The sequence below is a fragment of the Ruditapes philippinarum genome, unplaced genomic scaffold (assembly GCF_026571515.1).
Source record: "Ruditapes philippinarum isolate M1 unplaced genomic scaffold, ASM2657151v2 ctg693_1_1_1_1, whole genome shotgun sequence".
In the NCBI taxonomy this organism is placed as follows: Eukaryota; Metazoa; Mollusca; class Bivalvia; order Venerida; family Veneridae; genus Ruditapes; species Ruditapes philippinarum.
In genome coordinates, this window is record NW_026865227.1 from 147,595 (window position 1) to 160,651 (window position 13,057).

Consider the following 13,057-nt stretch of genomic DNA (forward strand, 5'->3'; position numbering starts at 1 on the left):
AATTTAATTCCATGCAGAACTCTGGTTGCCATGGCAACCAAAAGAAAAAACTTTAAATATCTTCTTTTAAAAAACCATAAGAGCTAGAGCTTAGATATTTGGCATGAAACATCTTCTAGTGAGTGTCTACCAAGTTTGTTCAAATAAAAGCCCTGGGGTCAAAATTGGCCCCGCCCCTGGGGGGTCATTGATTTTCCCTATATGCATATAGTAAAAACTTAAAAAATCTTCTTTTAAAGAACCGTAAGAGCTAGAGCTTAGATATTTGGCATGAAACATCTTCTAGTGAATGTCTACCAAGTTTGTTCAAATAAAAGCCCTGGGGTCAAAATTGGCCCCGACCCAGGGGGTCATTGATTTTCCCTATATGCATATAGTAAAAACTTAAAAAATCTTCTTTTAAAGAACCCAAAGAGCTAGAGCTAAGATATTAAGCATGAAACATCTTCTAGTGAGTGTCTACCAAGTTTGTTCAAATTAAAGCCCTTGGGTCAAAATTGGCCCCGCCCCAGGGGGTCATTGATTTTCCCTATATGCATATAGTAAAAACTTAAAAATCTTCTTTTAAAGAACCATAAGAGCTAGAGCTTAGATATTTGGCATGAAACATCTTCTAGTGAATGTCTACCAAGTTTGTTCAAATAAAAGCCCTGGGGTCAAAATTGACCCCGCCCCAGGGGGTCATAGATTTTCCCTATATGCATATAGTAAAAACTTAAAAAAACTTCTTTTAAAGAACCCAAAGAGCTAGAGCTAAGATATTTAGCATGAAACATCTTCTAATGAGTGTCTACCAAGTTTGTTTAAATAAAAGCTCTGGGGTCAAAATTGGTCCCGCCCCAGGGGGTCATTGATTTTCCCTATATGAATATAGTAAAAACTTAAAGAACTCAAAGAGCTAGAGCTAAGATATTTAGCATGAAACATGTTCTAATGGGTGTCTACCAAGTATGTTCAAATAAAAGCCCTGGGGTCAAAACTGGCCCCGCCCGGGGGGGGGTCATTGATTTTCCTTATATGTGTATAGCAAAAACTTAAAAATCTTCTTTTGAAAAACCCAAATAGCTAGAGTTTAGATATTAAGCATGAAACGTCTTTAAGTAAATATCTACAAAGTTTGTTAAAATAAAAGCCCGGGGGTCAAAACTTGCCCTGCCCCAGGGGTGACATTGTTTTTAACTATATGTGTATAGTAAAAACTTTAAAAATCTTCTTTTAAAAAAGCCAATGAGCTAGAACTTAGATGTTTAGCATGAAACATCTTCTTATGGGTGTCTACCAAGTCTGTTCAAATAAACAAATAAAAGCCCTTGGGTAAAAATTGGCCCGGGGGTGGGGGGCCTATATACAGGTGAGCGACCTCAGGGCCATCATGGCCCTCTTGTTTTTACACCCAAAGAAAATTTTTTGGAACTTTGATATATTGATTAAAATATTATTTTTTGTCTGTTTTAAATAAAGGAGGATAGATTTGATGCAACATTTGGAAGTCGGCAGGAAAGTTTTAATTTTAATGGTGGACCACCAGAAGTTGATGAAAGGTTTGTTAAGATAACTTTTCATTGACATAATAAAAGCTTTATGTTTAGTTCAGTAGGTACTAGTATTAGTTTACAATAAACAAAGTTCTATACTAATCCTCTAATTCAGCCTTGATTATTTCTTATGAAATCCATTTTAAAGAGAATTTTGCATTTTTTTTTGTGAAATCCATTTAAAGGAGGATTATGCCCCATTTTAAAGAGTATCCTGTACATTTATTCATAATAATTTGTTTTAAAGTTAATTCTGCATATTCATTCATGAAATCCATTATAAGGTGTATTCTGCAAATTATTTCATTATGAAAACCATTTAAAAGTGGATTATGCACATTCATTTATTCATTATGAAGCCCTTTTTATAAAAGATTTTGTTCCCATAGTTTTGTCAGGGGGAGTGAGAGAAACAGTTCTTTAAGTGTTTTTGCACTTAATTTAAAGTAAAAAATAATGGTTGTAAATATTGAGATGTTCCCTTTAATTCTGAAATTCCCTTTAATTCTGAAAATTGATTCAAAGTTGAGTTTATTTCAAACATGTGTTATTACAGAGACTAGCTTCTTATACAACAACATTTACTACTTAAAAAAAAAATCATTTTTGTCCAAACTCAACTTCCCCACATTTATTTCAGCATCTTAACCTTTTATAGCTTGCACATGTTTTTATCTCCCTATTTCACTGGTGTAGGTCTTTATACTGTCTTGTTTAAACTTACAGAGATTTACTAATTGAGAGATTAACAAAAGAAATCCAACAATTGAGGGCGGAGTTAGAGAGGGTGAAATCAGAGGTATTATATGCTTTTTCTGTTTTCTCTAAATATTTCACTATTTTGTTAACATCAGTGTTCTTTTTGATTTATTTAGATATCTTAAGATGTTCTTTAAGAATCTTTGAATCTGGATAAAACCATTCATCATTTGTAAGGAAAATTTTCAAAATAAGTTCAGTGTTCGACACTAACGCAGTCCCGCGGTCCCGAGGACTCCAAAAATTGGCAAGGGATTTCTAAAGTTCCAAGTCAGATGTCCCGTTGGGACTTTTAAAGTTTTTAAATAAAAAATATACTAAACAATTGAAACTGATCTTTAATCAACTTTAAAGTATTCATTTAAGATGGTCACCTTGCAAAAAAGTATTTATTAAACATGATAAACTTGCAAAAAGTAAACCGGAAATGAACAACAGATGTCCCGTTGGGATTCCTGGCTTAAAAGTTAGTGTCAACCCCTGAAGTTATGACTGAATAGCAAAAAGTGCAGATCTTGATCAAGTGGCACAGCCATGGGTTTAAATTACACCAAAGACATTGGATAATTTCACATAAGGAAGCTATCCAGCTATCTGACAGAATGTTGGTGGTCATCCTTAAGTATTTGCTTGTGCCTGAAATAATGCACGGAGTAGCATCTCAGGTTTTCTTCCTTCACAAAAGTAGGAATGTAACAATGACTACAGTGTGTGTGTGACTCAAAACTCAATAGCATGACGAAAAACAATATAATTATTGAATTCAATTCTAGAATCCAAATTTTAATTCGTTTGCAACAATTCTTATCGATAGATACCTACAAAGTTGTTTCATAAAGGATGGTTCCGTTACATTTTTTTGAATGAAAATAAATCTTTCCATCACAATGTGTTCGATAATGGTTTTATTGATCAATTTTCATCATTATATTTTTTTTCAGGACCAAAGAATCATATCATCATTACGGGACGATATCTCAAAGTTGGAGAAAATATTGTCAGAGCTGCGCTTATCTGCGGACAAAGCTCTACAGGACAATGAAAACTTGAAGGCGGAGCTAAGCAAAGCCAAAGTTCATATGGGTGCAGCTGCCAAACTCACTGAGGCTGAAAGTAAGTCGATAAATAATAAGATTTCAGATGGACAACTTAATTTATCATTATATTTTACCATATATTCTGTCAACATAGTAATTTTACTGCTTATAAACTAACAAAGGCAGAAAATGAATGAAGTAACAAAGTGCATGACAATAAGAATTAAAAAGGATATTTCTACATGTATAGCCAACACCCGTTGACAATTATTCATATAAAAGGGGCATTCGTGGTCGAGTTGTTAAGTGGTTGATTTCAAACCACTAGCCCTCCACACACAGGTCATAGGTCTGTCACCTTTAGTACCTGGCAAGTGTGATTGTTAAGGCAGTATGAATAGATGTTAAGGCAGTCAGCACAGATCATGATATTCATACATAGTAATATTAGTGGGCTGTCGTTATCTTTGAAGCTGTCACTGCTGTGTGTATGAATTTGTCTAGGACTTTCTCTCAAGATTTCTACTCGGTGTTATCTGATGCTTGAAATAAAGCACATAGTGGTGTGTGCCTGAGGTAACCCTCCTCAGATTAAGCTGGAATGTTGCTTTATGACCTTAACAGTGTCTGTGTAACTTGAAACCTAACATAAATATATTACTATCTTACAGAACATACCAAAGCCAGTGAAGAAAAGTTTAAGAAGATGAAGGATGTGTATCAGAAGCTAAGAGATGAACACGTAACACTTCTTAGACAGGTACTGATAGAATAATGTCTGCTTGAATACAAGTTGTATTAAAAATTTGTCTATGCCACCAGCATAGAATCAGGGCAGGCTTACAACCAAGACTTGGATCAGCCTACAAATCTAGAACAAATCTAGGTTTGATCCAGCCTACAAATCAAGACTGAGACCAGCCTACAATTCTAGAACAAATCTAGACTTGGTCCATCCTACTAAACAAGACTCAGACCAACATACAAATTTTAAAAAATCTAGACTTAATAGTATCCTTTCTTCCCAAAGTAAAGACTACCCTCTGTAAAAGTATCCTTTCTTCACAAAGTAAGGACTTCACAAGAAATTTACTGCGGTAATCCTAAAGTAAAGACTACACAATGAACTTTATGTAGAGCTACACCTCCAAGCATAAACCAAAGTCTTTTCCTCCCAATGACTGTTACTCTGGCGAGCCTGTATTGTACATGGAAGTTTCAACACAATAAAGCAAGTTTCTTATATTTACAGCATGGGGATTTGAATAAACAAAATGCAGCTGATAAGAAAGCATTGGAGGAAAAAGAACAAGTAATAAAGGTATGTTTGAAAAAAGCAACAGACTATGCAACTTCAGTTTACTTTCCAGTCGATATATGTATTTTCATGTGAGGTATCAAATTAGCTTATGGAAGGTCCTTGGTTCTACGATGGTGCTAGCTTGTGCCTGAAATAATACATATAAGGGTATCTTAAAAGACCTGGAAAGAAGCTAGATGATTGAATCAGGATTGATGTAGCTTAAATACCCAATATAAAATTCAATTAAAGTAGAACAGCAGGAACCCTGTTCAACTTAATTTTCAAAAAATTGATTGAACTTTTGAAAATTCAGTCTCTATTAAATAGGGATGGCAACGAATACCAAAATTAATACTCGAGTACTCGGTCATTTTTCCGATCGAGTACTCGGTTACTCGGACGATTTCCAATGATCTTCAAAGTTTATCACACAATATCAACACCGTCCGTATGCTACTTTCGTTTTCTATTTACATTCATAGAATTCGTAACTATAGATAGGACTGCAAAGAAGACAAATTAATTAAAATTAAATCAACGACATTATACTTTAGAACATTTTAATTAATGCAATATCAAGTTTAAAACATGTTTAGCAGTTGAAACATCTTTTTCTTCTTGTAATAAAATAGACTGATCGGCGGCAACAAAAGTTTAACCGGGACTAAATACTACCTTAATTATTATATCATAATAGCAATACGGCCCTTTGTTGTTTTCAAAAATGTTACCTTAAAACAAGATTCGGGTACAAACTGCATTATGTTACACAATTAAAGGTTACTAAATATCATAAGAGGCCGGATGACGTAAGCGACACATGTGCGCGTGTCAAACTGTTGATCGCCTCATTAAATTTATGGTATCATTTTCGCACCTCTGCAAGGAAGTTGTGATTGCATTTAACAGGTATTTATGAAGGTATATGCACATCTCCAAATTTTTGAACTAATTGGATACACCAAACTGTCTAAATAGCAAATAAAATAGAAATTATACATTTTTTCCGAGTAATCGAATATCAATTTTGTTAACCGATATTCAGACGTTCGATCGAGTACTTGGTTAACCGGTTACTCGTTGCCATCCCTATTATTAAAGTTAATTTGTGAAAGTTACAATTTTTACTAGTGGCTAGTAGAAAAGAAAAGATGGAAGGTTGAAAGCATGACAGTCACTGTGTGGTGCATGTTTCATGGTAAAAACATGATAGATTTATGAGGAGAGCACATCACTATTTGGGTATTTAGTGTTCTGCCCTCTGTAGTATCTCTGTGCAAAACAAAGGGCCCCAGAAGAACCAAATAAATTGACACTGTTATATATTGTGGTGTTTTCAATCTTTTGTCTTCCTCATCCTCTGTCTTCAACCCTGACTGGCTTCATGATAGAATTCAGCTTTCACGAGTATTATATGATTTTAAAACAGAAGAACTAATTGTATGAGGGAAAAATGAATTAAAAGGGAATTTCATTATTGACCTTACAATTGTTTAAATGAAAGAATAATTATTGTCTGTTCTACCAGGAAGTTATAATGATTTAATGATGCCACCATATGTCATGATTTTGGTATTTGATTAATCATGCTTTATTTTACATGTACTTGATATATATAAAACAGAGTTGGTATCTATTTTTCAAAACAACTTATTTGTTATTACAGTTATTAATTATATTTATAAAGTTAGAAATAAATTGTAAACATTAAATTTTACATGTTATTTAAAGTTTTAATTGGATAATATGTTGTTTTATGAAATTTCCATTTGTTATGCTTATTCTTGCATTGCATGCACATAAAGTTTACTTGAATGTGTTTTTACCAAACTTAAAAAAAATGCAAGTCAGGTTTCCTAAAGTACTAGCATAGCATTAGAAATACATGATACATTTATTTTCTGTAGCAAGGCCAGTCTTTAAATTAAACGGTATCATTCAATGAGTAACCAAAAATACATGAATGAAGTGGAAGTCCTGCAAAAATATGAAATATTTCACTAGGCCTACACAGAAAATTCTTAAAATGTAGCAGTTTTAGTTCCTTACTCAGTGCAAAGTTGCATGAGCTTTGTTGCATTGGTGAAAACAGCACATGACCTGTCTGTGCCTCTCAACCCAAGCATGGATAATGGGTTTGAGCCCTATTCAGGTTTCTATCATGTTTCTTCATATATGACACCAGTACTGGTTGGTTCCAGGAAGCAGACTCTAAAGTGATATTAAATGTAAGTTGCAAGAACTTGTTTTGCAGTCAAGCTTAAATAGATATGTTTAAACCAAATGATTATGAAATTAAAGCATGGACACCCTAACAAACAGTTCCGATAAATTTTACCTATGCATGTGAATGAGTGAATTGAAGCATGTTTTTCCCAATTTAACCAGGACAACGAGGCCAATATGGTACGCATGGAGGATGAGAGGAAAGTTATACAGGAAAGTTTACAGAACTCTGCTGATGAGGTCACTCAGCAGTTAGCCCAAACTACTGCTAAAAATACAGATCTTGAAAAAGTGAAGCAGGTAGGAATAGGTGTCAATAATTGTAGGAAAAAAACAACAACAACATAACTTACGGTGTTGGTGGAATCACACAGAGGTTGTTGTTTCACAGATTGATTGATTCTGTTGAGGTGGGGGAAACTTTTACTCATTTGCTGAAAAATGTCAGTATTAAAAATGAAGGTAAGTAGGAAAGTATCATAAAACCTTTGTGGCCAACATCTAGATATTCTGGCAAAGAATATAAGTCAAGTGAGTTGTTTTTTGTGACATAACTTAGTAAGCACTTATTCAAAAATATAATGCTTAACAAGTTATTCTGTCGGATCTTGAATAAGGCACTGCCAGATATTGTAGTGGCAACATACAGTATAGATAACTGTTTAATTTATCAAAGGTAAGTTCAAAGATTTATTATAAAGGACATAATTTGAATTGACCATTCATTTGTGCATGACATTGAAGCATGGCATTATCTGAGTATGTTTGAGCGATTAAAGCATTTCCAAGTTGTACAACCAACCAAATTGCATGTCGGCTTGAAAGAGTCGGGACACAGCAATTCCACAGTGTATAACCCCAGGACACAGTATTTCCACTGTGTACAACTGATGAAATTCAGTATTTGCTTCTTAGACCCAGGACAAAGTATTTCCATTGTGTATAACCAAATGTGTTGCATGTCATATTTTTGTTAAACCCGAACACAGTAATTCCACTGTGTATTACCGCCTGCATAGCATGTCAGCTTGTTGAAGCTATGACACAGCATTTCCACTGTGTACTACCAGCTGCATTGCATGTCAGCATGTTAAAGTCAAGACACTGCATTTCCACTGTGTACAACCAACTGCATCGCATGGCGGCTTCACAGCATCCACTGTGTACAACCAACCACACATAGCATGTCAGCTTGTTGTTAGAAAGGTATGTTTGATAGTATTACTGTTTCTTCCACCAGGCCTCAAAACTGGATGATTTTTATGAAGGATGGCAGAAATCTCAGGTAATATTTAATATATGTTGAAACTTTTTATATAAAATCACAACAAAAATAAAAACAACAGAAAAAAAATGCACATAGGAGTACATGGTGTCTTCCTGCACCATTAAAGGGTGGGGAGCTACCTTAGGTTCATCCTTTACATATTTGATGTGATTAAAAACAAAAGAACAAAAATCTAAAAAACAGACAATGAGTAATGGAATTTTTTACTTTAATATATTATGTACTGAAACTTATAAAATTGTAAAATTTATATATAATTCAAACCTTTTTATTTTAAAATGTATTAAACTTTATATCTGATGTTATTGTTTGAATTTTGTAAAAGATTAATCCCAAAATACCTATATGAAAGAAATATGTTTGTATATTTCCTTTAACGTGTATGGCTCTTGCACTGAATAGTAAAAGTCCCTAGTACTTACTAGTAATTAAGATAGCAAGATAAAATTTTGTTTCTGAACATTTTATTCTGTGTTATGTACAATATTCATGTGTATTAGATAACAGAGACATTTGATGTTTTAGCTCTTTCAAGAATCTGCTGTAGGAGTAAAAGAAAAAACTTAATTTTACTGCTTATAAATGTTATTAAAATATTGCACTAATATGTCTTTATAATCTTTAAGAATGAATATTAAATGTTTCCAAAGTAAACATGATGTTTCCAAAGTTAACCTTATTTACAATTCATCGAGAATTCCACATTCCAAAGCTTGTTCATTTCAAGAGTTTGTGACATGTGTTTCCCCCATCATACTGAATGTTTATTCTACATATTGTTCAATGTTATTTTTGAAGGAGCTCGAGACTCAGCTGAAGTCAGTACAGAATAGTGAGGAAACCTTACAGAAAGAGCTTCAATCTGAGCAGTCCAGAGTTCAAAACCTTGAATCACAAGTAAGCCTGTAGTTTTGTATATTTTTATATTTATGAAATAAAATTTATGTTTCTCATACAAAATGTCAGCATTGTTTAGGTATAAATGTTCTGGCAAAATTAAAGTTATTTATATTATTTATCATAATATAATAATCATAACTATTATTAGTATTATTATTGTTATTTTATTGTTATAATTTATTGGTTATTAAAAGCTGTCATTTTTTATTGGAATATATTGTTAGTAATAGTTTTTTTTAGCTCGACTATTCGAAGAATATGAGAGCTATTGTAGTCGCCCCGGCGTCGGCGTCCGCGTCGGCGTCTGCGTTGGTTAAAGTTTTTTGTAAAGTCAAATATCTCAATTATTACTTGAGATATTCAATTGAAACTTACAATACTTATTTATAGTAACAAGGTACATAAGATTGACAAGTTGGATAACTCTGCCTACAATATTGACAGAATTATGCCCCTTTTTAACTTAGAAATTTTGGTTAAAGTTTTTTGTAAAGTCAAATATCTCAATTATTACTTGAGATATTCAATTGAAACTTACAATACTTATTTATAGTAACAAGGTACATCAGATTGACAAGTTGGATAACTCTGCCTACAATATTGACAGAATTATGCCCCTTTTTAACTTAGAAATTTTGGTTAAAGTTTTTTGTTAAGTCAAATATCTCAATTATTGCTTGATATATTCAATTGAAACTTACAATACCTATTTATAGTAACAAGGTACATCAGATTGACAAGTTGAATAACTCTGCCTACAATATTGACAGAATTATGCCCCTTTTTAACTTAGGAATTTTGGTTTAAGTTTTTTGTAAATTCAAATATCTCAATTATTGCTCGAGATATTCAATTGAAACTTACAATACTTATTTATAGTAACAAGGTACATCAGATTGGCAAGTTGGATAACTCTGCCTACAATATTGACATAATTATGCCCCTTTGGAACTTAGAAATTTTGGTTAAAGTGTTTTTGTTAAGTCAAATATCTGAATTATTGCTTGAGATATTCAATTGAAATTTAAAATACTTTTTTATAGTAACAATGTACATCAGTTTGCAAAATTGCATAACTCTGCCTGCAATATTTGCAGAATTATTTGCCCCTTTGAAACTTAGAAATTTTAGTTAAAGGTCTTCAAAGATATTTACTTGAAACTTTACACATGCACTTAGGGTCATAATTGGAGGCTGATTCATATCCCCTTTTCTACTTAGTCTCTTGGTTAATGTTTACATGCAAGTTTTACATATCTCAATAACTATTAAAGATATTTATTTAAAACTTCACATATGCATTTAGGGTCATAATTGTAGGTCACTGACAAAGATCCATAATTCTATCTTGCATTTAGGCTGATTTTTCTCCCCTTTTTCAACTTAGAAATTCATGGTAAAGTTTTGCTTGTAAGCTGTTATCTCAATAACTACTGAAGGGTTTGTGCCTTTTTTGGGACAATTTTATGCATTCATAATAATAAAGCAGTGATTTACTTGATAAAACATCTTAATAAAAAACCTTTGTACCTTTTCTGTCAAATTTATGTATTCATAGGTATTTAGTATTATTATACTCAATAAAACACCCTTGTGACATTACCTTCCGAATAGTCAAGTCAATACTGTATAATTAGACTCTCTCTAAGGCCTATAACATGAATTTATAAAAAAAAATTAGCCCTTTTGTGAACTTAAAAAATTTAACATTATCAAGGCTCTTTTACTATCAAGCACTTAGAATAGTCGAGCGTGCTGTCCTACAGACAGCTCTTGTTAATGATTTAAATAGCCCTGTAAACAATATATAAGATTATATTACCCAAACCACAAGGCTATGTTTATATCGCTAACAACTATTTATACATGTGCATATAATCTAGATTTAAAGTTGATGTGTCCTCTGTCTTGAATTTCACTGTAATTTGTGATATTGTGCGCATGCCTTAAGTATTCATCCTTTAGAACTTAAAGAGATTTTTTTAGGAAGACACTGAAATAAGACTCTATCTCACCATGTGTCTACATTAATGGGTAAATGTTGACTTTATAACCATTTCAGGTGGAACAACTATCAGAAGAGAAGGCGGGGCAAGAGGAAAAATTAACCAATCAGATTGAAGGATTACAGAGTAATCTTGATTCATTAAAGGGAGAGAAAGAAAACATGGAGAAGGATCTGCAGGCACAGATTGCAACATTGAAGGTATGTAGCATTTAATAAAGGGAGGTAATAAGTACAAATTAAGGGGAGGTTATTCTGTTATTCTTGCATGTCAGACTGGCGTTTCCGTGAGTTTTACCCATAATGGAAATTTCATCTGGCATGGGGGGTTCCAGATGAGTCGCGTGCTGTACAATGGCACGGTTAGGATGACGTCATTTTACCGTTATGAATGAAGTTGTAATTCATACGCAGTTGTAAGAAAGTAGTTACGGTTGTAATGATATAAATTTTCATTGAAAATAAAGATAAAGAATTTAAAATATAATGGAATATGGTAGAATATGCAAGAAAAAATATCTGACATATGTTTGCGGTTCGGATCGGAATATCCGTCCCTCGGTCACCCGCCCATGGGCGGTAACTCGGCAAGCCTCGTTACCGCCCAATGGGCGGGTCACCTCGGGACGGATATTCCGATCCGAACCGCAAAATATGACAGATATTATTAATACAGTAATTTGTCAAATAATGTTCCCTTGCAATTGATATATACAGCCAGTTCAGTGGAAGCTCTATTTATGTTCTTGTTTCCAAATCCTTGAACTGTACTAAGTCAGTAAAGTTGATAAAGGGAGGTAATAAGTACAGCTTAAGGGGAAGTTAATACAACTTATTTATCAAACGATGTTCCATTGGAATTGATATATACAGCCAGTTCAGTGGAAGCTTTATTTATGTTCTTGTTTTCAAATCCTTGAACTGTAGTTAGTGAATAAGGTAAATGAAAGTGTAGGTAGAGGTCTCCATGGCAGATTGATATTTGAATATCACCAGGAACTTTTGGTTCTCTCATAGGACAAAGTTTTTTTGCTTACAAAAGGTTGGTTGTTCTACTTAAATGTGAACATATGTCAAATGGAAGCACCTGAGGTCTTCCTGCACAAGTCAGTCTATTAAATCAGCATCAAGACCATCACAGCTTGGTTTTACCTGAAACTGTTTTGAATAAGACAAAAAAGAAAGAAAATGACTAAGGTTACAACAGTTATTAAGGCAAACTGGCTTGAATTTAAGCAGAAACGTTCAATAGAGATAATTGTTATATTTCAGACAACGTTAGCCGCAACAGAACAAAGTAAAGCACAAACTGAACAAGATTTGAGTAAGCAGCTTGAAGAATTAGAACAAAAACTAGAAACTTTGATGGAAGAAAAACAGTCAACAGAAACAAGACTGACACAAATCTTGGATGATTTACATAGAAAAATGCTGAGTAAGATATTTTAAGTAACTTCTTTTGGATAATATGTCTATAATAAAACTAGAAAAATGCTGATGGAAAGTGGTGGCCTAGTGGCTAAGGTATCTGCCTCTTAACCCAGGGATCACGGTTTCCAGTCATAGCATGTTTGTGACCATGTTCCCTCGTATCACACCAATACTTGAGTATTAAATCTATGTTATGGATGATATCTACCTAAAAAAATGATACAGGGGGAGTGGTGGCATAGTGTCTAAGGTGTCTGCCTCTTAATCCACGGGTCAAGGTTTCAAGTCATATTGGGTTGATGACCTTGTTGCCTCATATGACACCAATACTGGTTACTAGGCCTACTAGGAAGCTGATTCAAGAGCTGTTTAAATAAGCTACAATCTTGCTACACAATCAACTTAAATAAAAAATGTTTAAATTTAAAAATGTTGAATAAAATACAAAAAATATATGGGATTTAAAAAAATAAATTTTATGATAGTGGATTATTATTTTTTTAATAGAATTTTGTTATTTCATTCTTATAAGAATATTTATATATTCTCATGTGGTAGACACTAGATGATCTG

General features: G+C 33.2%; 1 protein-coding gene across 5 annotated transcripts in view; it reads left to right on the top strand.

Annotated features, from left to right (window-relative positions):
• LOC132728269 (huntingtin-interacting protein 1-like) overlaps positions 1-13,057 on the top strand; it is a 74,738-nt gene that overhangs the window by 25,146 nt on the left and 36,535 nt on the right. For 4 of the 5 annotated variants that reach the window (XM_060713884.1, XM_060713881.1, XM_060713886.1 and 1 more), the window contains exons 11-19: positions 1,462-1,541; positions 2,262-2,334; positions 3,236-3,407; positions 4,003-4,091; positions 4,584-4,652; positions 7,023-7,160; positions 8,947-9,045; positions 11,111-11,254; positions 12,326-12,488. In XM_060713884.1, coding sequence (XP_060569867.1) covers positions 1,462-1,541; positions 2,262-2,334; positions 3,236-3,407; positions 4,003-4,091; positions 4,584-4,652; positions 7,023-7,160; positions 8,947-9,045; positions 11,111-11,254; positions 12,326-12,488 — 1,027 coding nt within the window. Of the gene's footprint in view, positions 1-1,461; positions 1,542-2,261; positions 2,335-3,235; positions 3,408-4,002; positions 4,092-4,583; positions 4,653-7,022; positions 7,161-8,100; positions 8,146-8,946; positions 9,046-11,110; positions 11,255-12,325; positions 12,489-13,057 lie in introns of all 5 variants that reach the window. The other variant, XM_060713885.1, reaches the window with a different exon arrangement.